This window comes from Haliotis rubra, unplaced genomic scaffold, assembly GCF_003918875.1.
Source record: "Haliotis rubra isolate DU_JTF1 unplaced genomic scaffold, ASM391887v1 Scf21, whole genome shotgun sequence".
NCBI lineage: Eukaryota > Metazoa > Mollusca > Gastropoda > Lepetellida > Haliotidae > Haliotis > Haliotis rubra.
The window spans coordinates 231,954-259,694 of NW_025766114.1; the positions used below are offsets into that span (position 1 = coordinate 231,954).

General features: G+C 37.8%; 2 protein-coding genes across 2 annotated transcripts in view; one reads left to right on the forward strand and one right to left on the reverse strand.

Moving 5' to 3' along the window:
• The window catches only part of LOC124276521, a 28,941-nt gene extending 12,576 nt beyond the window's left edge, over positions 1 to 16,365 (reverse strand). The window contains 3 exon segments of the mRNA XM_046712151.1: positions 5,041 to 5,594; positions 5,596 to 6,341; positions 15,730 to 16,365. Of these exon segments, the coding sequence (XP_046568107.1) occupies positions 5,041 to 5,594; positions 5,596 to 6,341; positions 15,730 to 16,360 (1,931 nt within the window). The 5' untranslated portion in view covers positions 16,361 to 16,365.
• A 159-nt stretch (positions 16,366 to 16,524) lies between these two features.
• On the forward strand, positions 16,525 to 27,279 carry LOC124276526 (protein SET-like). The gene is made up of 8 exons (XM_046712159.1): positions 16,525 to 16,882; positions 21,083 to 21,154; positions 21,515 to 21,632; positions 22,320 to 22,489; positions 22,860 to 22,939; positions 24,905 to 24,957; positions 26,188 to 26,259; positions 26,586 to 27,279. Exons 1-8 carry the CDS (start codon positions 16,607 to 16,609, stop codon positions 26,666 to 26,668), a joined length of 924 nt encoding a protein of 307 aa, XP_046568115.1. The 5' UTR covers positions 16,525 to 16,606; the 3' UTR covers positions 26,669 to 27,279.
• The last annotated feature ends 462 nt before the right edge of the window (positions 27,280 to 27,741 follow it).

Sequence of the window (27,741 nt, forward strand, 5' to 3'; positions counted from 1 at the left end):
AACACTGCACTCAGCAATATTCCTGCTATATGGCAGCAGTCTGTAAATAATCAAGTCTGGACCAGACAATCCAGTGATCAACAGCATGAGCATCGATCTACGCAATTGGGATACGATGACATATGTCAACCAAGTCAGCCAACCTGAACCCCCGATCCCTTTGGTTGCCTCATACGACAAACATGGGTTACTGAAGATCAATGCCAACACGGATAATCACAGGTTACAAAACTGGTTCCAGTTTCTATTGTTGCTCTCATACAACGAAAGTACCAGGAAATGAATTTGGAACCCTGGAAATAAAAATATACTTGGGCGTTTCCATTTATAAAAAATACTGAAATACTGGTTTGTGCTTGCCACTGTCTGTATTTTCATGTCTTCTCTGGGTTTGAAATTCATCGAATACAGCACTGTTAGAATTGAAATTTGCTGTAAATATTATGTTAGAATGAGTGAGTGAGTTAAGATTTTAAGTCACATCAGCAATATTTCAGCCATATTGTGACTATAAACAAGTTGTGAATTCACCATAAATACATATAAATTAAAAAACCTCCCGACGAAGGACAGTAAAATCAACTAGAATATCAAGGCATAAAACTAGCAACTCTCTAAAATTGGATTTCAAATTAGGACAACACAGTATAAAAATGGGCTATAGATCGCCAACAACTGAAGGTAGATCACCATACTAGGGACCATGGGTCATGTTAGAGTTTCTGAAAGGCAGTTACAAAGGCAAAAGAAGGGATTAACTGAAAGTCACAGACTGTTAGTAAAGATATTTTCCAAACAAAAATGTTATATTATTTAAAGATCACTTAACCATTGAATTTACTTCTGCACCAGAAAATTGGAAAAACACGGAGAAATTAATGTATCAATGCACTTTATATACAGTATTGTTCACAAAATTTCGAAAATTACATTTGCAATGGCTTATTACCCAGACCATAATGAAATGACATTACAGATAACCCAAAAATATTCTTCACTTCACACAAACACATTTAAAATCTTTATGGCACACTGGAACATCTTCCTGATAAGTGCCCTATGGCTTATTTGAAAAACACAATTTCTATCTGTCCTTGAAACTGTTGGCGCTCCAGTTACACAAATCCCAAATCATTCTAGACAGAAAACATGGAAAACTGTTAATCAATGATGAAACAAATACGGTAACTACTAGTATGTGGATGTCTTAGAACTTAACTGGAAGATATGTAAAAATCTAAATAACCAGGAAGTTTAAATGCATGACATTTACAAGGAAAACATGACATATATATGTACCATAAAAAAGCAGATTTATAGAAATCCAGGGCTCCAGATAATTTTTCAACATCAGGAGTACGTACTCCTCATATTTTGTAATATAGGAGTACTGGAAAACCTTAAGAGTACATTTCGAGTACTGAATGGAATTTAATGCAGGATCAGTATTGTGTTTCGTTTCATATATGCACCACAACATCGCTACTCTGGTGTAAATGGGGCAATAAACAATAAAATAATACTTTTTCAGATAAATACGTCTGTAAATGATTCTGAGACCATACACCATTGCTGTGATGCGTATCTGCTACGTTTTCTAAATTATTTCCTACCGTATCATGCATATTTTTTAGCCGTACATACGCCAATGCGACCCTTATCTGGAGCCCTGGAAATCTGTGCTATGAATTTAAATATCCTCATAATGATCATGTCATACATACATGAACATTGGTCTACATGATTTTGTGTCACTAAAAATAAAGGTTGGCTGAAAAATTCTGAGCCTAACAATATTGCTAACTACAATGGACATATTGTGCAGCTTTTGTGAAATAATTAAATGTCCTTGAGCTGATATGAAAATTGGTGGTATTGTGACGACCATCCAAAGATTCCAGGATTTTTCTTGTATTTTAATTGCCAAACTTTTGAAGTAAATGAAAGGTTGAAAATCAGGCAGCAAGAAGTATTTCCTAAGTATTTTGCTGGTTAATGATAGTTACCAGAGATAGAAATGCAGTTTTTCCATAGGATGCACCTGGGCGCCAAACAGATAATTTTGGTGTGCCTTTGTGAAAATCTGTGTGCCCATACCAGTTGATGACCCAAATAAACTTAAAACATTAAAACAATTATGTCATTTCAATTTACTGTTTAATAAATCTGTAAACATCATGTAAACCTGTGAACTTGAGAGTTGGGTTTCCTGAACACTATCAAGAATTGCATAGTGCAATATAAGTTATCACATCGTGTCTCGGGAAATAAAGGGTAATATCAGTCCTCGTGAGGTTGTATACAGGTCTGTAAATTGTCTGGACCAGACAATCCAGTGATCAACAGCATGAGCATCGATCTGCGCAATTGGGAACCAATGACATGTGTCAACCATGTGCCTGACCACCTGATCCCGTTAGTCGCCTCTTACGACAAGCATGGGTTGCTGAAGATCAATATGAAGATCAATATTAAGATCACTGGTAAGATCATTTCATCTTGCTTCATAAAATTTCACAACATGAACAATAGCTGTTGTTCAATCACTGTCTATTGGATCAGCCACTGATGCAAGCCAGATTCTTGTATGTATTGTGTGAAACTCATACATAGTGTAGTGAAACATAAGCAAACCTAGTGCATATACAATCTTCCATGACAAAAGCTAACGAATCAATGGCAACATTAACTTCATGTTAATGTCCCCAACATACTTAAAATAGCACAGTTAGGTTTTTTCTAGTTTGGTTTCTTAAAGAACAGAATAAGTGGTATGATTACTTCTGGATAAATTTACAGAGTTGATACCTTGAAACAGAGCTACAGATAACTTTTGGGGTCATTGAGTTATGTACTCGCTTGTGTTCATCTCAATTGGGTATCCTAATTTTCCTTTGAGTAACCAAATACATTGTACTCATCTCACTCAAACTCAATTGGGTATTTTGCCATTTTCCAATAATTTAAAAATATAATAAAGTTTAAATTTGAGTGTTTTTTATTTATATTTGATCTGTAATATGAGAAGCTATAAGAAAAACTGCAAGTTGTCAAGTTCATATCCTGAAATAGAACCTCTCAGTATACCTCAGTTATAGTATCTATCCACCGGTACGCATATTAAGATTTGACATTTTTGTGTGTACGCGTGTAAGATCACATTTATTGAGTATTTACAAAAATTCAAGCGTACTTGTACGCAATAGACTTAATAGGAATTGAGTTTTCACATAAATATTTGCGTAATTTACGCAGATACGCAGCTTATCTGTACCTCTGCCTTGAAAACATACACTTGAGGTTGCATCTGTCAGTTTCAGGTTGCACATGTACAAGTTCTAAATGCTTAATGTCAATGGTGATTCTCATGCTCAAATACATACATAGTCTTAATACAAAGTTGTAAGTATAGTTGTAAGGATGATACTGTGTTGTCTCTGAACCAACTTTGAACAATATTTCAGTTATATCATAACACATGAGTTCAGTTTTACGCTTTAAGCAATATTCCAGCAATATCAGGGCGGGGGGACACCAGAAATGGGTTTCACACATTGTGCCCATGTGGGGAATCGTACTCGGATCTTCGGCGCGACGAGCGAACAACTTAACTACTAGGCTACCCCACCTCCCAGAAGTAATGCAGGTGTTACCTGTTCCCCTTGTGAATCCAGAAAGACAGTGTGCAGTGCTGATGAACAAAGAAACATAATCCTGCTGCTGTTGTACAAAGCAATGATAGCTCTAAGGGGAACGTTATTCCCATATCTTAACATGGACTTACGACAGTTGTAGGGCTAAGGGGAACGTTATTCCCATATCTTAACATGGACTTACGACAGTTGTAGCTCTAAGGGGAACGTTATTCCCATATCTTAACATGGACTTACGACAGTTGTAGGGCTAAGGGGAACGTTATTCCCATATCTTAACATGGACTTACGACAGTTGTAGGGCTAAGGGGAACGTTATTCCCATATCTTAACATGGACTTACGACAGTTGTAGGGCTAAGGGGAACGTTATTCCCATATCTTAACATGGACTTATGACAGTTGTAGGCATAAGGGGAACGTTATTCCCATATCTTAACATGGACTTACGACAGTTGTAGGGCTAAGGGGAACGTTATTCCCATATCTTAACATGGACTTACGACAGTTGTAGGGCTAAGGGGAACGTTATTCCCATATCTTATCTTAACATGGACTTACGACAGTTGTAGGGCTAAGGGGAACGTTATTCCCATATCTTAACATGGACTTACGACAGTTGTAGCGCAAAGGGGAACGTTATTCCCATATCTTATGGACTTACGACATGGACTTATTCCCATATCTTATCTACATTGTAGGGCTAAGGGGAACGTTATTCCCATATCTTAACATGGACTTCGACAGTTGTAGGGCTAAGGGGAACGTTATTCCCATATCTTAACATGGACTTACGACAGTTGTAGCGCAAAGGGGAACGTTATTCCCATATCTTAACATGGACTTACGACAGTTGTAGGGCTAAGGGGAACGTTATTCCCATATCTTAACATGGACTTACGACAGTTGTAGCTCTAAGGGGAACGTTATTCCCATATCTTAACATGGACTTACGACAGTTGTAGCGATAAGGTTGCTTTGCACAATGGCACACAGGGCCTTGAACTTTTGGGACACCTTCGGCGTTCGCTCATCACGCCGAAGACCAAGGTTTGATTCTCCACATGGTATGATGTGTGGAATCCATTTCTGGTGTCCCCTGCCGTGATACACATGGAATACTGCTAAAAGTAATTAAAACTAAAATCACAGAATCCCATACCATGGGAGAAGGGGCGGTAGGGTATCCTAGTGGTTAAAGCGTTCGCTCATAACGCTGAAGGCCGGGTTCGATTCCCCTGATGGGTACAATGTGTGAAGCCTCTGGTGTCCCCTGCCGTAATATAACTGGATTATTGCTAAAAGCAGTAAAACTAAAATCACTCTCTCACTCATTACCATAGAAGACAGATCACAAACAACAACAGTTTATATATACTGGAACTCACCTTTTTCTTTTGAACGGAGACTTTGGCATGTCAGCTGTCGGTACGAGTTGTTCACCAGGCCGGGCCCATAATATCGGACCATCATTACTTTCAGTTCGTGAATTCAGTTTGATAGCTGCCAGTTTCCCCCAAGGCATCACAAGATTAAGGAAAGGATTTCCTTCCAATATATCCAGGAATTCTGGGAAATAGTCTCCGACTTCTTCATGAACTGTTCCAACTAGACTGATCTGCAAGAGTGGACCTGACCTGTAAGTTCCGTTTTGATACGTTTTTATCACCTGTTCCCTGTACTTAGATATTGTCATTGTTTCAATGTCTGACTTTCCCAGAACACCTGCCTTTACGGTGAGATTGGGATACAAATCACCGAAATAGTCTATAAAGTCAGGCAAGTTTTCAGCCGACCGATGGACAATACCCATTACGAAATTGGCAGAACCGTTCGTTTCCCCATACACAAGATCAAAATATTCCGACACAAACTCTTCCATTTCTTCCTTGCTGAGGTCTGACAATTCATCTTGGTACGTGTGCACGACGTACGCCCCTCCCGTTGGTATACTTTTCCACATGGATGTACTTGCTATATTTCGATTGAATGAGTCCTGGTACCTGAGCCTGTGTTTTGTTCAAATGGACTTTAGTATCAAAGCTTGCAGTAGGAGCAACATAGTTCAATGAAGGAGGTAAGGTTGTAACTGGAGGTGCAACTGCTTCGTAAGTCTGAGTTCCTTGAGAGATCTTCATTCTTGGCTTTTGATGGCTGACAAGGTGTTCCTTTGGAGAATGATGTCTGTCTCCATTGGTGACTCGGTGAACTGAACCACTAGGATGGCCAAGGGACACTTGAACCGACTTTGTATCGGTTCGACGTCTCAGGTTAACCTGGACACCACAGTTGCTAACAATCCGTTTCTTCGTCGGTGTTCTTGGCTGACTGTTGGCAGGTTTGGATTGACCAACAGTTCGATTCAAAGAAGTTGGGGGTTCTACCTTGGTAGTCACTTCTGTTTTAACTGCTTCAACTTTCAAAGAACGCTTGTCGGTACCATAACGATCGTTTGAGATGGATCCATTCACACTCTCCTGTTTAGCGTTGTGATAGCCCACAGTGTGGTCTTTGGACACAGGAGACTTGTGTGAGTGGGAGTGGCGATTGTGATGTCGACTATGGTGTTGGGATTGGTCAGGATGGTGACTAGAATCCTTCTTGTCTTGGCTGTGTGAATGGTGACCTCTATGCCTGTCTTTGTGTGGTGATCTGCTTTCATGGTTGTCTTTCTTTATTCTGATGTCACCTAAAACACAAAGATAGAGAGTTTTGAAAACATTTCATCTAAATATGGCAAAACAATCTGAACAAGGATCACAAATACCCTCGACCATGAGTCACAACTTAACTAAAAAACAGTACTAGTTTGTTTGTTTGTTGTTCAATGCTGCACTCAGCAATATTCCTGTTATATGGCGGATGACAATACTAAACACATTTTGCCACCACTAGGAGACACTTCTCCCTGAGTTCAAGAGACGAAAATTGTGTTAATTCTTGATAAATTTAAAATATCACAATAAACTTTTGCACTGCATCTCTCTCATAGATACGGAAGGTGGTCATCAAACTTGAACATGTGTTAAAGTTATTCGTTGAACTAAAATTCCCCTATCTTTTTTCATATAGTTCACAATATGTAAATTGACATAACTCTCAAAAATTGGAAAATCAGAACCTCTCCTTTTGACAAAGAAACTGTTTTCCAAATTTGAAAAGAATTCAAACAATTCAAGTTCAACAAATATTTCCTAAGTTCAAATTTGTAAATTGTTGTAAATTAAAACATGATAATCAAAATTTGCACTGCATCTTTTCTTCAGACAAAGAAAGTGGTCCCCAAATTTGAAAAGGATCCAACTGATAGTTTTGAACTAAAATGTCTTGGTACAGATGGATTTGTTGACAGATGTAACTTCTTTGTATTACAATGTACACCTGACCTCATGGTTCTGGGGTCACTGATGCTTAATGTGGCAAGAACTATGCTCCACACATTATAACATCTTTACCATATGTCTGGGAGGAATAGAGCAACTAATACATCAAGGTTGTTTATCAAGGATTCCAACTAAGTGTCTAAATGGGAAGAAAATCAGTGATTTTGTTAAAAACTAGAGGTTTTTTAACCCTTATATACACATCAGGCATATACTAAACTAGTGCCTAGTGGTTTGTGGGAATTTTCCCAAAAACAATTTCCATTTCCATGGCAACAAGTTGAGGTGCTTGCTTCAGATTTTGCTTCAACAAGTTGATGGTTTTGTGGTTTTATCTAACTGCTATCATGTCAAATGACTTCTCAGTATAATGTGGTGTGTGATGTGTATACTATGTATATTTCCTCAGAGTTTATTACAGACAGTAGCCCAGTCTGAGTGTGAGTGAGTTTAGTTTTACGCCACACTCAGCAATATTCCAGCTATGTTGTGACGGTTTGTAAATAATCGAGTCTGGACCAGACAATCCAGTGATCAATTACTGAAGATCAATTCTAACCCGGATCTTCACAGGCTCTTGTAACACTCAGTTACGTCAGCCTTCAAACTCACCCATGGAAAATAATCAGCCCAAGTGGGCAGTGCCAGACTACAAGTCAGAGCTTAGTCTCCCTTTAATATACAGAAGCTATTCTTTAGAATAGGTCACAGTGACCTGATCCTGGTTGCTGTATCCTATAACTGATGTTAGACTGTCAACACTGGCCATAAACATGATAAAGGAGACAATATGACAGCTCAGTATTATCTTCAAGTCATTTCTTATGAACCTCTTAGCAAGATATATGAAACTCTATACTAAATAGGTTCAGAAAAGTCAAACTGTCCATAGCATGCTGCAAACAAATCACTTATGCAGTGAAATAGACGTAAGAGTATTTGAAGGGAGTGTTTCACTGTTTGTCTATCCCATAGACATTGTGTAGATGAATATCCATCATAAAACAGTAAGGAGGGTGATAAACAGTCTGTATGTTTACTTTTGAGGTAGTGACCTTGACCTTCCATGACAACAGATATGTAAAAAGATTCTAAGATGCTTCGGTGAAAGATCAAAGGCGCCAACAGTACTTTATCAGACGATAATGTGCACTTTTTGCATTACGTCACAATGTAATGCCATTCTAGTCTGCCCCCTCGTGATCGAACAATTGTGCATTACGTCACAATGTAAGCGACATCATGATGCATGTCAGTTGTCATCGCCTCGTACAGCCTCCTACAGTAAACTGCTCCGTTGCATCCCGTTTCTTGGTTTGCAGTTGCTTCACGCAGCTAACGTCACTGGTGGAAACATTACGTTAATGTTTTCCGACGTTTAAAATGTATCAATTCGACTAACAAGTTTTCAGCGACACGGTAACGTTGCACAATAACGTTGGCAATGTGGAATGTCGCTTGACTACTCAGCTTCATCTGGATGTACTGATCTAAACTTACATTGATAGTAGATATGCGATGTTCATATTGCCCCATATGGTTTACGTTATTCACAGATGTAATTAAAATAATTTAGAAAGATATTTAATCAGAACGTAACCCGTCATCAAACTGTTTATCATTTGTTTTTATCTGGTAACGTTCGTCTTAACGTAAGGTGGCAGACACGTCAATAGAACAGCGCGCCAGTTATCCCTGTGCGATAATTCTTAATTTAGGTCACCGACACCGTCGTTTGTTTTCTGTCATAGATTAATCGCAATTATCTTTAGAGAGTATTAAATTTGGCATCTTAGAAAAGAAATACAGTTCGCTCTACCACCATGCTTGGTGTAATAAAGCACACTTTCGCCCTGAACTATCATAACGTTTAAGCGTCATAGTGCTTTAACTATAATAGTTCAGGGAGAAAGTGTGCTTTATTACACTACACATGGTGGTAGAGCGAACTGCATTTCTTAAATATAGTATGTTTTAAGCTATTCTGATAATGTCTGAATGGTGAAGATCTAGGTTTGCAGGGAAAATATTGAAATTTATACAAGAAAATGATTACTCTGTGATTAAAACAGAACAAAGGTACTGAGAAGTATGTTAGCACAAGCGATGTCTGTTTCTTCAATTGATTTTTGTGCCCATGAATGTTATTTTAGACACAGCCAAATGGTGTGCTGTACATCAATTTAGATTGCCAATCATAGATTAACATTGCGCTGGCAACTAAAATATGTGTTTACAGAAGCCCTCATATATCAGGAAAGCTACTATCTAATTTCGTGTAATAATTTTTAAACAAATATACACCACATCGATGTACAGAGGTCAATAAAAATAGCTCCTGCTGGATGACCTCATTTGCATGTTAAAAATAAAACGAAACCCAGTTCCTCGTATTGATAACACCAACTATTATCTAATACAGAAAACATACAGAGGCCCAGATAAGCTGCGTATCCAAGTAAAATACGCATAGAAAATTTCCAATTACGCATTGAAAAATAATTGTTGCGTACCAATTACGCATTTAAAATGTTAGATAAGCAAAAAGTTTAAAACAAAAGCGTACGGAATATATTTATAAAAAACGCTTGCGTAATGAAAAAGACATCGATTGCTATCAAGTTGTACTGTTAGTATAGGATGAGTGAATTTTTATGAAATCATTTCCATTATATTTAAGTTGGTTTTGATTAGGTATGACATAAGGCAGAACACATCTGCTTAGTAAACTAGTGGTTAATGCTTCCGCTCGTCACGCCAAAGACCCGGGTTCGATTCCCCACATGGGTACAATGTGTGAAGCCCATTTCTGGTGTTCCCCGCCGTGATATTGCTGCAATATTGCTAAAAGCGGCGTAAAACCAAACTCAGTCAGTCAGTTATTGTATTTGTACATTGTCTTCACTTAGTGTAATTTTAAACTACTATAAGTGTGGCCTACCTTTAGAATGCAGCACCACAAACTTTACAAATATTTTGTGAACTTCGATACCCAAAACCCCGATGAAACAATGCCTATGATATCAGACTGCTGCTGGGTTCTTGAGTATGCCTAATAATATAAGCTTCTCTCGGTTCCATTTCTGTCATTGAGTAAGCCCAGCAATGTTTGGAGTATATAATATTTGTGTCGCTTGACTACTCAGCTTCATCTGGATGTACTGATCTAAACTTACATTGATAGTAGATATGCGATGTTCATATTGCCCCATATGGTTTACGTTATTCACAGATGTAATTAAAATAATTTAGAAAGATATTTAATCAGAACGTAACCCGTCATCAAACTGTTTATCATTTGTTTTTATCTGGTAACGTTCGTCTTAACGTAAGGTGGCAGACACGTCAATAGAACAGCGCGCCAGTTATCCCTGTGCGATAATTCTTAATTTAGGTCACCGACACCGTCGTTTGTTTTCTGTCATAGATTAATCGCAATTATCTTTAGAGAGTATTAAATTTGGCATCTTAGAAAAGAAATACAGTTCGCTCTACCACCATGCTTGGTGTAATAAAGCACACTTTCGCCCTGAACTATCATAACGTTTAAGCGTCATAGTGCTTTAACTATAATAGTTCAGGGAGAAAGTGTGCTTTATTACACTACACATGGTGGTAGAAGCGAACTGCATTTCTTAAATATAGTATGTTTTAAGCTATTCTGATAATGTCTGAATGGTGAAGATCTAGGTTTGCAGGAAAATATTGAAATTTATACAAGAAAATGATTACTCTGTGATTAAAACAGAACAAAGGTACTGAGAAGTATGTTAGCACAAGCGATGTCTGTTTCTTCAATTGATTTTGTGCCCATGAATGTTATTTTAGACACAGCCAAATGGTGTGCTGTACATCAATTTAGATTGCCAATCATAGATTAACATTGCGCTGGCAACTAAAATATGTGTTTACAGAAGCCCTCATATATCAGGAAAGCTACTATCTAATTTAGGTGTAATAATTTTAAACAAATATACACCACATCGATGTACAGAGGTCAATAAAAATAGCTCCTGCTGGATGACCTCATTTGCATGTTAAAAATAAAACGAAACCCAGTTCCTCGTTATTGATAACACCAACTATTATCTAATACAGAAAACATACAGAGGCCCAGATAAGCTGCGTATCCAAGTAAAATACGCATAGAAAATTTCCAATTACGCATTGAAAATAATTGTTACCAATTACCACGCATTTAAAATGTTAGATAAGCAAAAAGTTTAAAACAAAAGCGTACGGAATATATTTATAAAAAACGCTTGCGTAATGAAAAAGACATCGATTGCTATCAAGTTGTACTGTTAGTATAGGATGAGTGAATTTTTATGAAATCATTTCCATTATATTTAAGTTGGTTTTGATTAGGTATGACATAAGGCAGAACACATCTGCTTAGTAAACTAGTGGTTAATGCTTCCGCTCGTCACGCCAAAGACCCGGGTTCGATTCCCCACATGGGTACAATGTGTGAAGCCCATTTCTGGTGTTCCCCGCCGTGATATTGCTGCAATATTGCTAAAAGCGGCGTAAAACCAAACTCAGTCAGTCAGTTATTGTATTTGTACATTGTCTTCACTTAGTGTAATTTTAAACTACTATAAGTGTGGCCTACCTTTAGAATGCAGCACCACAAACTTTACAAATATTTTGTGAACTTCGATACCCAAAACCCCGATGAAACAATGCCTATGATATCAGACTGCTGCTGGGTTCTTGAGTATGCCTAATAATATAAGCTTCTCTCGGTTCCATTTCTGTCATTGAGTAAGCCCAGCAATGTTTGGAGTATATAATATTTGTGTGTTCAATATAGCAGGCGATGGTGCATTTATGAATGCCATGTTATTTCAAACATATTTTATAGTTTGCTTTCAACTTAATTTATGGGACTAAAGTTTCAAGTATGCCTCATGGGCACTGTCATGATAATTTAAGTGTGCCATTTCAATTTCAAGTGTGCCATAAATTCATGGTCTATTAAACTGAACTTAAAAACATTACAAGACTTGAAGTGCAGGATTTGAAGTGACTGTCAAAGTTGTAATCGTATTATAACCGTCACTAATATATCATGAGTAATAAGACAATGCTAGGTAAGTATTTTTGTTTATTAACTGACCTCAAACTTTGAAAAGACATTGATGATTAGCTATCTGTCTGACCTGAACATTTTACCATTAATTAGTCATTGTTCACAACTCAGGGGGCGTACACATGACTTTTCCTAAAAAGGTTGGGCAAGCACTTAATACTCTCTATATATAACTCTTTCCAAATGATCAGGCTTAAACGAACAGTGTTTTACATAACGCATGATTCCTGCGTATTTGCCGCAACAATTTTTTTAAAAGACTCTCAAAATATTATCATACGAGTCAAGCTTGACGCAAGCTTTATGAGTGACCCTCAGAATTCAGTTCAATAAAATCGATTTGATAAGCAAACAATGATAGCTTTCGTTTTATTGCAAACTGTGTTGAAAATGCTGGTGATATTAACATGAAGTACGGGAGTGGCTAAATATAGAGCCTTGCTAGAATGCGATAAAGATACCAGCCAACAGCATTTGTGTATGTCATTCATTATATTTAGAAAGCCAATAGACTTCCCAGATATTGAAAACGACTCTCAAAAATAAATACTGTGAGTCAGGATGACTCCCAACCCTGCACGAAAACATTGGTTTGCTACGAGCCTGCAACTGGTGAACACTGATCAGGATTTCAGATACTTTTTTAAACATTCAGGGGTTTCATTATTAATCACATGAACAACGGAGTGTTGTACTAACTTATAAAAGACAACTTTTTAATAAGGACAAGGCATTACCTGAGTGATTACAATGTTTGCTGTGATGCAACACACCATGTTTTAACGCGGCAAGTACACACGGCCATGCAAAAAAGTATAGTGTCAAAAACAAATGATAAAACCATCTCCGCCCCTATCTTCCTACATTCCATTTCATTGGATTAAATTTTGTCACATTTTCATTCATTAAAAACTGTTTACAGTAACACCAGTGAAAACGTGTGTGAAATGGCTTAGCGTGATAGAACTTCCGCTTACTATGTTCGTGGAGGGCCAGCTTTTCGCTCCTACCGTGATAGCACCAATTTCACATTATTCTCAGCAATCACGAACTGATTACCACCTCGTCATCCATGGACCCCAAGACCTGCGTTATTGACTCATTGAAGTCATATTTGACAATTAAATGCAAATGTACCGCGCGAAGTCAACTGTGACTTGTCAAACTGTTCCATACGCAAAACGTCTCCACCTGTGTTAATTATCATGTTAAATATGTACATAAAAAATGCTTCATACCAACACGATAGCAATATTTATTATCACAGCAAGTATAACCGCTTAAGATTTAAATTCTTCTGATAATAGAATAGAAATTCTTTGTAGTCATATTTTCGGATCGTTTTTAGCTGAATCACTGGTAGATTGGAGAAAAACATGAGTACACAGCTGATTGCTATTTCAGGCTTAGTTGAATAACAGGTAGCATCATGGTAATGACAATGTGAATTATTATGTCTAGTGATGTTTGATTGATAGTTTCTTATCACATACAATGTTTGTTTGTTAACCCCGACAATACCACACAGTTTAGAAAGGGCACAATACCTGAAATAGAAGTTATGCTATGCACATGGAAAATACAATATTACTTGGCCTTTATGCTATGTTATGAATAACTCGAGTGTCTCATAATGTATTACAAATCAAAACAGATTCTTAAAGACTTGAAGTTTCCAGAAAATTTTAAAATCATCTGCTGTTCCATGATTAGATTTAGAAACAATTAAAACCTCAATATCCATTCATGTCTATCGAACATGGGTCACTGTCACGCTCGCATATCGCCTGCTTCCGAGATTGCCCATAATTCAGTTTGGACATGTGCAGTAATCATAATAATGGCCGCGTAGATACAATGCTCACATTGCTGTTTTCCGAGAAAATAATTTCACACTTCTTCAGACATTCACTTTAAATCATGAAAGATAATAACTGTGAAAAAATACGTAAGTGCACTTTCACTAATAATCAAGTGTGCCATAATGGCACGCGGGTAAGAATTTATACACGCCATTTCGATTTTATCAGTGCCAGCAGGACAATGGCACCAATAATTTTGATCCCTGCATATATATTTTTTTCATTAAGTATTTGCATCATTACACAGGAATGGCATTTATTGACCAGAAAGACAACCGCTGTGGATTGAAGGACGTTGTACCCCTTCTCGTGTATTTTGGATGGCAGCCAAAGCTTTGATCAGGTATTCCTTAAAGTTTTCTCTTTCACAGTTTTAACAAAGCTACATGAGGAGGTAGTTTAACCCTTTAAACCCCAGTCAACTAGAAGCATGTACTGCTATGACAGCAACTTCCCAGAGACTCTGAGATGATGGATAAAAACAACATTTATCAAGGAAAATATCAGCTTGTAAAACATTATTGCCACCACATGTCAAACATCATATGAAATCAAAGAGGAAGCTAAAACTGTGGCGATATTTGCCATTTGAATGATATCATAATATTATCTGACCCATTTATTTTACATTTTCAAGTTTAATTATTTATTTTTTTAGAAAGCTTTGGACATTTATAACATTGTCAAAACTTTGCCAGTAGTATTGTCACAGCTGTAACAAGCAATCTTATTGGATCAAACTCGGTTGAGATGATGCTTTTTCTGCAACAATCTGCTATAAGGATCGTGATTTGACCAAAATCAAGTATGAGACCTAAGGCAGCAATACATTACATTACAGTAATGGATACCATAATTGTGTATGATAACTTTCAGATTTCAAAGAAAGTTTTTGGTTAAAGCATTGTATTCTGAACGTTTTAGGCGTCAAATGGCTACCTATAGTTAAAAGATGGAACATCATGGAGATGTTGTACGAAGTAGTGACCTGTGACAGAAATTTCTCATTTATTCATTTCGTTTTAAACACAGAGCCTGAGTGAAAAAATCAAGGTGACAGAGGCTGAGATGCCATTTTACTGACATTACACAATGGCATGAAAGGACGAAAATAGTAACTTAAATATATGTTGCAACTTTTAAAAGTAATTTTGTTTTGTCATTTTATTTATCTATTGTTTGTTTGAAACACCTTATTTTTACACTTTGACAATTCCAATGTGGACCCATTGCTGAAGCATGTGTATGAGAACTGTTTTTTCAGTAACATTGTGGAAAATTATTAACAATGTTAAACCTGGCAATTAATTTTTGGCGAAATGAAAAATAATATGTGTTTTTTAGACAATGTGAAAAGTAATAGATTTAATAAATGAGTCATAAGACAGATATGTTTCTAAAAATATACATGAACTGGTTGTCTTAGTGAAATGCTGAATTCTATAAGCGCTCCTTATTATAAAGCCAGAAAAATATATAAACCACTAATATACAAAATTGACCTCTGATGCAAGTGCTTATGGACTTGTTAATATGCTATGAATTAATGTTGCAATTTGCAGAGTAAATAGCTATGTAGGGTACCATGTCACACTGTTACTCATTGAATATTTCATTGTCAGAGCCAGTTTGTCATAAACTGTTGTAAATCACATGTAATTAATCATTGTTTTAACAAATCTTAACTTAGAACAAGGCATTTAAAAAATTAAATGGGACAAATTATAACTTTCTTACCTCTACAACCATCTACTTCAGAATTATTCTGAACATTCAGTTTTACTCCTGTATCCTGTGCAGCAGAGTTAGGAAACTTTGCAGTGCCAAACGATATTGGAGATCTTGTTTTCGGTGATGATGTGTTGCTTTTAGATCTTGGGGATGTTGCAGTTGTCCCCGGGACCATTTCTGTTTCGTTCCCAACCGCGAAACGTTGATCTTTACCTGCTTCATAATCATCAACATAACCTGAGCTTGATAGGCGTCGATAATCGTGTTGAATGCGCCTTCTTTTTCCCGATTCAGGACTGACACATGAATCAGACAGTCCTTGGGGTGTCGAAGGCATTGACAGTTTTAGTTTCTTAGCTTCGGGAGAGGAATTTACCTCTGAATTATCCAGTTCTTCCTTTGCAATGTTCGTCTGAACAGGTGGGCATTGCAAACCTGGCAAATTCCTAAATCCATGAATGGCATGGTGATCTCTCTTTAAATCCGAGAGAGCGTGGTGCATGTCAACACCAGTGTTGTATTTGGTATCCCCTCCTACGACATTTTCTGCAGATAATTTTGCTTCCTTTTGTAATATTTCGAAAATATTGTCCTTACTGTCATCAGGCCGTGTTTCTGACGATTCTTCCTCCGCCATTTTGTTTCTTCTTTCGACCTCGAGTTTCAGCCAGCCGTAAATTTCCGTGAGAAGCATTTTCATTTGCTGATATTTTCATTACGTCATGTGAATTGCGAAATCTAGCGAATGAAAACGGGTCTTTCTCCAGCTAGTAAGAGACTTTTGCCGCGCATGCGCTCTGACTCTATTAAACCATCGCAGACTTTTCAAACGTGCAGTTTTGCATTCACGCTTGTGTACATTGATCATCTGAGTGCACTAGAAATGTCAACAGAATCAGCGACAGCGACGAAAGTCCAGAAGCTCTCTACGCCGGAAGGTGAGGCGAATGGAGCTGATAGCGGCGATTTAGATGCAGAATCACAGATGCAAAAGACACTGGAAGACATCGACTCGTGCCAGAATGAAATTGATGCTCTAAACGAAAAAGCAAGCGAGGAAATTTTGCAGGTGGAACAAAAGTACAACAAATTAAGAAAACCGCACTTTGATCGACGAAATGGATTAATTGAGGAAATCCCAAATTTCTGGGTCACTGCCGTATCCTTTGGTGTGAAAGCGTAAATGGTCAACTTTGAAGATAACCAAAACTTTTAGTGTCTCCTGTTTTCGCGGTAGGGAAAACTCGTGTGAACCCTAGCGATGTGGACAGTGATAATTTGTTTGTATAAAATTACAAACAGATTATACAACTGATCTTTTCTTAGAGATTGCATGTTATTAATGTCTTCTGATCGTTACTAATTTCAGGAAACTTGTTTTTACAAGCATGAGCTTGGTTCTCAGTTTCCTGTCAGGGGAGACAACCATTGTGTCCTTTGTTGTCACTATTGTTTGTTGTTGATCTGGGTGTATTTTATTACATACTTGTTTCATGAAAGGAATATGTGAATTTTTGTTATATATGCAAGCTACTGCATAATGTGTTTAAAAAATTAATATTTCAAGTCTTCTCTGCAATTGAACATGACAGTTTCTTTTGTGTTGAGTGTGATCAACTAAGTATTTGAAGGGGCCATCCATTGTCATTCTATATCTTTCCATATATCATCACTATATTGTAAAGAACGTACTGCTTACAAGGCGGTTATCAAGGCTTTGGCACTGATAACCTTGTGTAATGTGTCTACATGTCAATTTTCTAAAATGGACTTTTCTATTGATATAGGTCATCTTACAACTCTCTGAATTACCCCTTGAAATCAAATGTCATACTTCAATTGTCATATATTAAAAGCCCAAATTTATGCACAAAAAATAAGAAATTTGGGCTAGATAATTGCTTGCATGGTGGTGTTAATTGCATCATACTCTAAAGTGCTGAACATAGTTTTTTATACAACATATACATTTGCGTCAGATATGTACAAAAGTAGAGAATGGCTGCAGAAAACCCTAAACACTGAGTCTTGATAGACACCCAGAAAATCAAACGCATCAAGAGTATTTATTTGTGTATGCTAATGCACCAATCAGTCATGATCACTGTCTACAGGATCATTGATTCATTCCAGGCTCTGAAGTAATTATCTCAAACATTACACTACCCCATTTCAATGCTTTACAGGACCCTCATATTACCAACAAGGACCCACAAAGTTTATTGATTGTCCAGTCTGTATCCATGTCCACAAAATGTTTGCAACTGACCATGCTGATTTGGACATAGTAATATTTAAATTAGTATGGTAAAAATATAATATGCATGTACCATTAGTGTCAACCACAGTCAAATATTTTATGTCATAATATATTGCTATGTGAATCCCAAGTCAAATACCAGTATGAGCTTGACTTGTGTAGTACATCCCTCCAATGTTTCAACTTGAACTCTTCCATACCCATACCACCTCATTTTCATTAATTAACCAACTATGACAATCCCATATCACCTACTGGCCTTCCCCTACCTAATAGATAACAATTAGGCAGTATGGGTGGACACTGTTGCAATTTAATGCAAAGATAATACTCTTGCTGAAACACAGTAATCATGCTAATTATTAGGGCTGTGTATTGGCAAGTAAATTGGGTTGCAGTATATTGGGTTGAAGGTATCTGCATTGTGATATATTGGGAGCTGAAATGTTTGACAGTGAGAGAAACTAATTGTATCTACCACTGTCCTGTTGACCCTATTGTCTACATACTAAGGCCCTAAAATATATGTTATAGTTCTGATAACAGGAATCTGAAAATTAGGTTTCATAGTTAGAGATTCTTTTATAGTTAGTCTGTTTCACAATCCCTGAATCATATTTTCCCTACTGTCAGCCCTAAATATAGCAAGTCTAGATTTCCTCAGGTAGAAATGGATTTATTTGTTACAATCAAAGTTATATATTCAGAGACTAAGTCTATTTTATAGTGTGCATCAATTATGAAGGAAAATATGTTGTGAATGAAAGTCTGTGAAGATTTTAAACAATTGAGATAATCACATAACTTGTAATATATGTTTACCCAATATACCGATAATCTGAAAAATATATTGCAATATGTGTTGCTTGAAAAGTGTATTGAGGTATACTCAATGAAGTCCTACTAATTTATTAATCCATCTTGGGATCAGACTGGTCTCTGATTTCTTGACCGCCTCTGTAGTGTAGTAGTTAGAGCGTCCGCCCAGAGAGCGAAAGGTCGCGGGTTCGATCCCCGACCGCGTCATACCAAAAGACGTTAAAATTAGGTACTTGTTGGTCCCTGCCTGGCATTCGGCATTAATAGGTTCAACAAGGACTGGTCAGCTCGGATACAGTATAATGTGTCCGAGTGGGGTATTCATGCTTCACTGCGGCATGGTATCTCAGTGGGCTAGCGCTATAAAACCAGCTTAAGTCTGGGCTAGTACAAGCAGCCGCACAAACACATACACACGCATGCACATCATCATATGAGCGAAATATTCTCAAGCACTACGTCAAACCCAATTTCACCTCACCTCTGATTTCTTTCTCAGCTTCCTGGGGAGTGTATTTGTCAAATCAGTCAGTGTGTAAAATGACTTAAATTTTCAATTTGGCTATCTACAAAAGTCATTCATTTTCAGTTGTTATACTCAAAGACTGCCAAAAAAATGAAATAATAAACACTTTTCCTTGGCACAGAATTTTAACTGATGAGTCTCATCTGAGATAATATTGTTTCCTTCTTTGAAATATGGACTGTAACAGTTCCAGTACTATCGTTTTAAGAGAATGCTGCTTGTTTTGATTGTCATGATGCATTTGCAGTCATTGTTTCCTCGATGTCATGTTGGTTCCAAAATTATGGATCAGAAACATTTTTATGAACATTTGAAGCTACCCATAGTGAAAACTTCAGCCTTTTTTTGTAACTATGCCATTCAGTCAAAACATTGTGCATACTTTTAGGTGACACACCTTTTCATACAATCAAGGTGCCATTTAGATGCAACCTGTAAAGAATGCAAAATGCATATATCATCATATCTCAGTTGCTTAGATTGATGCTCATGCTCTGGTACTGTTGGGAATTGGTAAAAATCTCATAATTGATGATTGGTTCATTACAACCGTTCAGTCATCAAAAATAATTGGTTAGCATCATTTATAAAATATTCCTGTTAATGCTCAATTTTCTTTAGAAAAGCACATAGTCCTTTGGGGTTTTTTGGGCAGACTGCACAAATGCATTTGTAAATTTCACATCTTTAGTTTAAGAAGGACTAGTATGTTAGGATCATAGATTTCCAGGAGTCTTATGATAAATTTAATCATAACTTGGAAGACATTGCTTATTAAATGTAAATTCAAAGACACAGACAAAACCAACCTAGTGAAATATGTTGTTAATGCAAACCAGTATTCAAAAATTGTTTGTGTTCGATTATGAGAAAATATTATCAATTGTTTGGTCATTTAGCCACTGCGATCAGTCTTTGATTATTTCAATCAGTCGGACCACCACTAGTCTGGATCCAGATTTGGACCATTTGCAGACCACCACCATACAACATACAATGCCAAACTAACAACTGCAATACATTAGTGTATGTCATTGAAGTTGGAATGTATTGTAAACGGCAGTCTCATAAAGCAAGTAATTTATCACTCATTGAAAAAATGTGGTATCACAAATAACACGATCATTGTCAGCTGCAGTCAAAGATTGATTCCTAGACAAGCAGATAATTAAACCAGGTCTTAGTTTAGATACTATTGGAGCAGCAGGGGTGGAAATAACCCATTGCCCGGCGCCAGTTTTTTTTGCTGTCGGGCAAGCAAATTTGTATATCACACTGTACCGGTGTCCAGTTGATATTCCAATGTTAATTATGTTTATTTAAAAAATCAACAAGAAAAGAAAGCGGACGGTATAGTGGAAAAATTATCAGGGCAAGTGATTTTACATGTGCCACTGTACCAGAGTACACTAGCAATTTTAAAGTTATTTCCACCCCTGAGCAGTGAAGATGGGACAACGATCAATTCCAGAGAATATCACACTCACAGGATAAATACATAACCTCTTAGTGGTGTTATTAGCTGAACTAATCTAATAATTTGAGGTCCTTATGTCCATCTTGTACACAAACTATTTCGCTCCTCTCTCAACCCTGTAATGTTGTTTCTTGAGCATGTTTTGCTTGACACTTTCAAAGAGAGGGAGTATGGACAATGTGTTTCTTAAAACATACCGGTAATGCATTAATATATGAGCTGTGTTAATTATGTTGATTTGTGTTGATTAAGTTTTGTTGTCTTCCTTAATGAAAAGTTTGTAAATCACCCACAAATCTCAGCTGTCCTTGACCAAGAGGAGGAGGAATGTCTACACTATCTGAAAAAGGTATATTGATTGAATTATTGAATATATCAGTCCGCATTTATAAACAGTCACAATTACAAGTGGTCATCCTAACTAATGAATAAGATGTGAATTGCCATCACCAGGTAAATTGACTGAATAAAATGAAGCAATCTAGTGATCTTTGGTAAATGTCATCTCGACCTTTTTGTTGTGTTTTGAGAATGCTAGGCAATAATGTCTTTTATACAGATATTGCAGATATATTTGCCATTTGAAAGTCGCCTTCGGGAAGCCTGTAATTGGGGGTGTATACCTTTCTTCTCTATAGTTGATTTTCTTCATGCTAATAGCAATGATTACTTGTGCAATTATCATAATAGTCCTGTGTTTTCTTATAAGGTTGAGGTAGAAGAGTTTGATGACATCAAGTCTGGGTACAAGATCAAGTTCAGTTTCTCACAGAATCCATACTTTACAAATGAATTACTGTGCAAAGAATTTCACCTGGCTACTTCAGGTGAGTATTTACTGTTTTTCTGTTATTGTGTTATTGTATGTAAGAATAGTAGCATGATCATGATGAAGATCAGGGTTCAAGTCTGTCCCAGAATTGCTAGTTTTTAAAGTGTGTAAATGAAATTTGAGACTTGGATTGTGGCTTGTGTCTTGAATCCTTGATTCAGGTTTGATATTTACATGATATTACTGACATGGGTTTTACTGTTGTGTTAAACAACATCCACTTGCATAACCCAGATCATGTATGTGCATGTTGGAGCCTCCATTCTAACAGAGAATTGGGTATCTGGTGGTCATAATGTATTACTTGGCATTAGATATTGCTCAAACTATTGAACCTGTGAATATTTGTGTTGGAATTGGTCTTGGGCAACCCATGCATGTGTGTTGTAAGTGGGAACCCACTGGCGGTGGTGGTCAGGTTCACTCTCTTGGTTGATACACCCGAATAAAAATGTTGTTTAACAAACAGTTGTTCTACCATTAAGTAGTCCCCCCTCATAATAAAATAGCGAAAACTGACAACAAAATGTGATGTGTTACTCCAAGGATGCTGATATGTTCTGAAATCTCTTCTTTTCAGTATTATGATGAATTAGAACAGAAACTTATGATTGCCGATTTATTACCCTTTTACAGAAAACTTTGTTCCTTTATCATCTAAATACTGAGTTATGATGCTTAGGTGATCCTGCATCCAAATCCACAAGTATCGAATGGAAGGAAGGGATGGATTTGACGAAGAAGCTCCAGCAGACTGAACAGAATGGTCGCAAGAGGAAGCTGGGCATGGCAAGAAACTTCTTCTCGTGGTTCCTTGACAACACTGACCCATCAGCAGATGACATTGCAGAGGTAGGTCACATGATTGTCACCGCCTGTAGCAGCTGATGTTGACTTGTAACAAGCAGTATCAGGAATTATACAGTGATTCCCTCTCCCTGTATTTATGCAAGCTGTGACCCATTCTAAGGCACCATGATTTGTTGCATAGAGTTATTTCCCTTGGGTTCGTTGGTTCAAATCCCAGCTCAGTCAGATTATGATTCTAGATTTTTTAAAGTGGAAAATGGCTCACATTTGCATCACCGTGGACTGTGTAAAACTGGAACACTGTTCAAAGCAGTGTTAAATTCTCTCAGCTTGTTACCGTTGTGGATGTACTGAATCGTAGTGCTATTTGTAAGTCTGGCCTTATAAAATTATTTTGTTGTACTTGTTTCAGGTGATTAAAGATGACATGTGGCCGAACCCCCTTCAGTATTACTTGGCACCAGACATAGAGGTTGAAGAAAATGGCATCAGGTTAGTTGTCTGTTCCATTTGAGGCACTGTTAGTATGGGTTATTAAACACAATAGTGGTTGTGCCTTATCTTGGGCGGAGAGCGGAAGGTTGCGGGTTCGATCCCCGACCGCGTCATACCAAAAGACGTTAAAATAAGGTACTTGTTGGTCCCTGCCTGGCACTCGGCATTAATAGGTTCAACAAGGACTGGTCAGCTCGGATACAGTATAATGTGTCCGAGTGGGGTATTCATACTTCCCTGCGGCATGGTATCTCAGTGGGCCAGCACTATAAAACCAGCTAAGTCTGGGCTAGTACAAGCAGCTGCACATACATATACACACGCATGTACATCATCATATGAGCGAAATATTCTCAAGCACTACGTTAAACCCAATTTCACCTCACCTCGACTTATCTAGGGATTGTTTCCAGAATCAGTCGTTGACTTATCTAGAAGCATGTTACACAACTGGGTCCTGTATCACAAAGCTGCTGTAAGTCTATATGGAACCATAGGAGTTACAATAGTCATAGAGCTGCCATAGCGCTGTGGAACAGGGCCTCGTTAAACAAAGCAATCGTAGTGCTATGACTGTCGTAAGTGTATGTTAAAGCCTGGGAGTTACGAACATCTTAGGGTGATGATTGTTTTGAGGAACGGGACCAAGGACTGGTAGAGAGTCAGTATTGGAGATATGCATATTGTGTACAGTGGATGTCACACGAGAAGTTCACACACCTGGCAACTGTGTACATATTACAGGTGACAGCAAGATTTCCAGAATTTGGACCATGCTGCATTTTGTCATCGTCAGTTGTGACAGTGACCATCATTCCAGATTGATGTTGCCATCTCTGTTTCTCTATGATTTACAAAGAATATCTGTCACTGATGACAGTGAGTTTAGTTTAATGCCACACTCAGCAATATTCCAGCTAAATGGCAGCAGTCTGTAAATAATCGAGTCGGGACTAGACAATCCAGAGATCAACAGCATGAGAATCAATCTACACAGTTTGGAACTGATGACATGCGTCAACCAAGTCAGCGAACCTGACCACCCAATCCCATTAGTTGCCTCTTAAGACAAGCATCGGTTACTGAAGATCAATTCTAACCCAGACTTTGGAGACTTACTGCAAATGCAACTACAGTCAAATCCCGATGAGTCGAATCGCTGGGGACCAAGTAATAAATTCGACTTATCGATGTATTCGAGACATAGGTATGTCAATGAGGGTAGAAAGAAAGATGATCCAGTCCTAATTCCTCCACCTAAGCATTGGTTTACCTAATGATTTCCCTATCACTAATAGGGGCACCTTATCAGTTCCAGTCTGATTAGCACAGACAGTGATTTCCGTAAAATCACCATTCTGCCTTTTGAACTCACCTGTCAATGGCGGAAAGGTGTGAGCCGCGCTTTTTTGTTAATTGGATCAGTTTGCTACACCAATCAACTTCTCATTGACTGACTTCGGCTTATGTATACAATATTGCTGTTGTTTGAATGTTATGGGACCAAATTTCCTTCTCGAGTCATCGTGTGTGTTTATGAGACGAATTCGTGTAACCGGAAATCAAATGATGACAACTATAACAGGGAATGGTCGGGACCGACAGGTACTTCGAGTTATGCATAATATTCGAGACACCGGCATTCGACTCATCAGGATTTGACTGTATTTAGGCACATGGGACCATGCTATTTCTCATAGAATGGAGACACATTTTGTGAGGTTGGGTGTTAGAAATACATACTAATACTACTAACATCAAAAACCTTGGAACACTGGAGCTTCAGTAAACTTGATGTGGGTGATTGAGGATGTGCATTTATTTTAGTCGGATCACAGTGCAGGTCTTGTCGTTGTATTCTGCTAAGGGGAACACATTGTTGAATCCCATTTGTAAGCTGGTAGTATACAGATAATATATGTATTTCTATTTTGTTTTAAAGCCATGTGTTGTTTATTTCAGTGATGATGAAGATCCTGAGGAATCTGTGTATGTTGTTGAGGACGAAGATGATGGTAAGCAATAACCCCATATACTCCTCTCTAACGAAGTTTGAGTTTAAGATGACCAAGGTAGGAGAGGCACTGACCCATTCATCAAGGTTACACAACACCAAATGTTTTCCCACAGACTTCAATAGTCACCTTTGATATATATTTTTTAAATTATCCAGGCTATCAACAGCCATTCCAGGTACACGTCAGGCCTTTAAACTACAATAAAACACAATTTCTGGCCAAATTGTCCGGCTCATTTTCCCAGCACAGGAAGCAGAACACATTAACCCCAGTTCCGCACCAAATGTCACCTACTGGAAAATATCTGTACACACAATAAGCATAAGTGATGGTGATAAAAAATGACAGCACTAAATTCTTAAAATTGTGGTCAGTTTTAATTACTGGATGGATGTGCATTTAAAAAGCATAAACATCTCACACTATTTCATCCAATCACAGCTGTCACATGTCTCTGTCTTTTCAGTTGTTTACATACGGTGCTCGCTCAGGGAGCATGTGATTCTGATTTAGTGTAGTGGAACCTCAAACATATAACAATTGTCTGTGACAGTCGTCTCCCTTGGGAGTGCTTGGGTACAAATCCCAGTCTTGTCCTGAGTATGTATGTTGGTTTATCAGCATCGTGCACATGCTCCTTAGGTTTCCACAAAGTTCCACACTGATGTATGAGTGAAATATATACAAGTGTTAAAGTATATATCCTTTTTTAGTCTGTGCCCCATTGATGGTAGTATATGCCCCATGTGGCCCATTCATGGTAGCATGTGCTCCGTTCATGGTAGTATGTGCCCCATTCATTGGTAGTATGTGCCCCGTTCATGGTAGTATGTGCCCCATTCATGGTAGTATGTGCCCCCCCATTCATGGTAGTATGTGCCCCATTCATGGTAGTATGTGCCCCATTCATGGTAGTATGTGCCCCATTCATGGTAGTATGTGCCCCATTCATGGTAGTATGTGCCCCATTCATGGTAGCATGTGCCCCGTTCATGGTAGTATGTGCCCCATTCATTGGTAGTATGTGCCCCATTCATTGGTAGTATATGCCCCACTGGTAGTATGTGCCATGAGCAGAGGGGTGGGGGTTCTTATGTCAGAGTGAATGCATCTTGAGTTCCAATCAGAAAATGAAGTAAAATCAAAACCATTTACCTAACACGTTTAGCAGTTTCAGTGGTATGTCACAGCTGTTTTTTCAAAATCCAGTAAATGTTGATGTTGTAGATGAAGAAGATGATGAGGTGTATTCAGTAGAAGATGGTGACATTGAAGAAGGTGACACATTAGATGATTCAGGTAAGTTACTTTGACAGTTTCAGTAGTTGTAAGTTCAGGGATTGGGAAAGGCAGGGGCCATGGGCCATTTTGCACATTAGGAAAAAAATGGCCCATTAAAATTTTGAAGTTGACTATTGATACAAGGGCAGTGGCCCATTCTAAATTCAGAAAATGGCTAATAATCCTGAAAATGGCCCAATCCCTGAAGTTTATCATCATCGAGAAAACATACATCTAACATTTGAATAGAAAGTTGCTGAAAGTGTTATTGATGCTGTTGAAACGATATTAGGACAACTGACTAAATTATTATGGGCTCATGGTATTATCTCTACTTATTGCAGCTGATGTTGAAGTGATAGAGGCTGAGGACGATGATGACAATGTGAACGATGACGACGTGGAGGCAGGGGAGGAGGGGGAGTGATGTCCCAGCTGTCGACAACCACATGTACATACTGTGTAGATCACTTTCAAGTGTATAGAGAAGCGAGGGAAGACTACTGGATAGGATCACAGGAAAATGGCATCTTTTCGAGTGCAATGTTATCTGCAGTGAGACATAATGTCAAATTACTATAAACTGCTACTCTACCAGAGATGCAATTTTTGTCATAAGCCGGCTTCCCCAAATAAGTCTTAGACGTTCCTGGGGGTGTCCTAATTCAACACTGTTCCAGTTGACACTGTCTCGCAGATCAATCAAGCCTCATCCCTGCCCACTCAAGCCCCCACAATGAATAAGTAACAGGCTAATGATAGCTCATATCTTTATCTTGTTCATGATATGGCTTTAATCGGTATGAAACTGGGGTCAGTTTCACAAAGCTATCGTACGTAGCTCAATGACTGTCGTAAGTCTGTTTCAGTATAGGAGTTATGACAGACGTAACGCTACCATAGCTTTGTGAAATGGGGCCCTAAACTGTATCTTATCCTCGAGCTTTGTTCTATAATGTGATCTGTCTCTTGGTCTATCTCTACACTTTATTGAAATAGTGTTGAGAGAGTTGAGAGCTAACATCTCTTTGTTGAACAGAAAAAAGATAGTTGATGTAATATTGCAATCTTAATTGTAATTTACCAAAAATTCGTACTTATTCAAAGGTTTCCTTTTCATTCAAGTCATAATAGTTTTGCTTTTTGACAGTGACTATCAGGTGTTGAAACATCCTTAGACTGTCCATTCTGCATTTCCCATAGCTGCCCTCGTACACTTCCAGGCAGCCATGACATTGGTCGTGAGGTGATTTTTGAAGTAATTTTAATTCAGATACCTAGTGTTGGTTGTCTGATTAATGAGAAAGGTATTGACTTACCTTATCCTGAAGATGATAGCCAAAGACACTTTCCATCTGTTTTAGGTGCTTAGGTAGTGAATTGATGCTTTCGGCAAGGAATTTTTAGATTTCTGATTTTGCCAAACTTATTTTAGGGTGTTTTAATATTTATTTAGGATTATTTCAATGTTAGCAAAAGTGATAAACTTGAATATATGAC

Bases quoted from the DNA above. Each gene is read 5' to 3' on its own strand.
- LOC124276526 (XM_046712159.1), top strand. From the start codon at position 16,607: ATGTCAACAGAATCAGCGACAGCGACGAAAGTCCAGAAGCTCTCTACG. The intron at 21,155-21,514 runs GTATATTGATTG...TTTTCTTATAAG, and splicing joins GTCTACACTATCTGAAAAAG to GTTGAGGTAGAAGAGTTTGA. The intron at 22,490-22,859 runs GTAGGTCACATG...TACTTGTTTCAG, and splicing joins CAGCAGATGACATTGCAGAG to GTGATTAAAGATGACATGTG.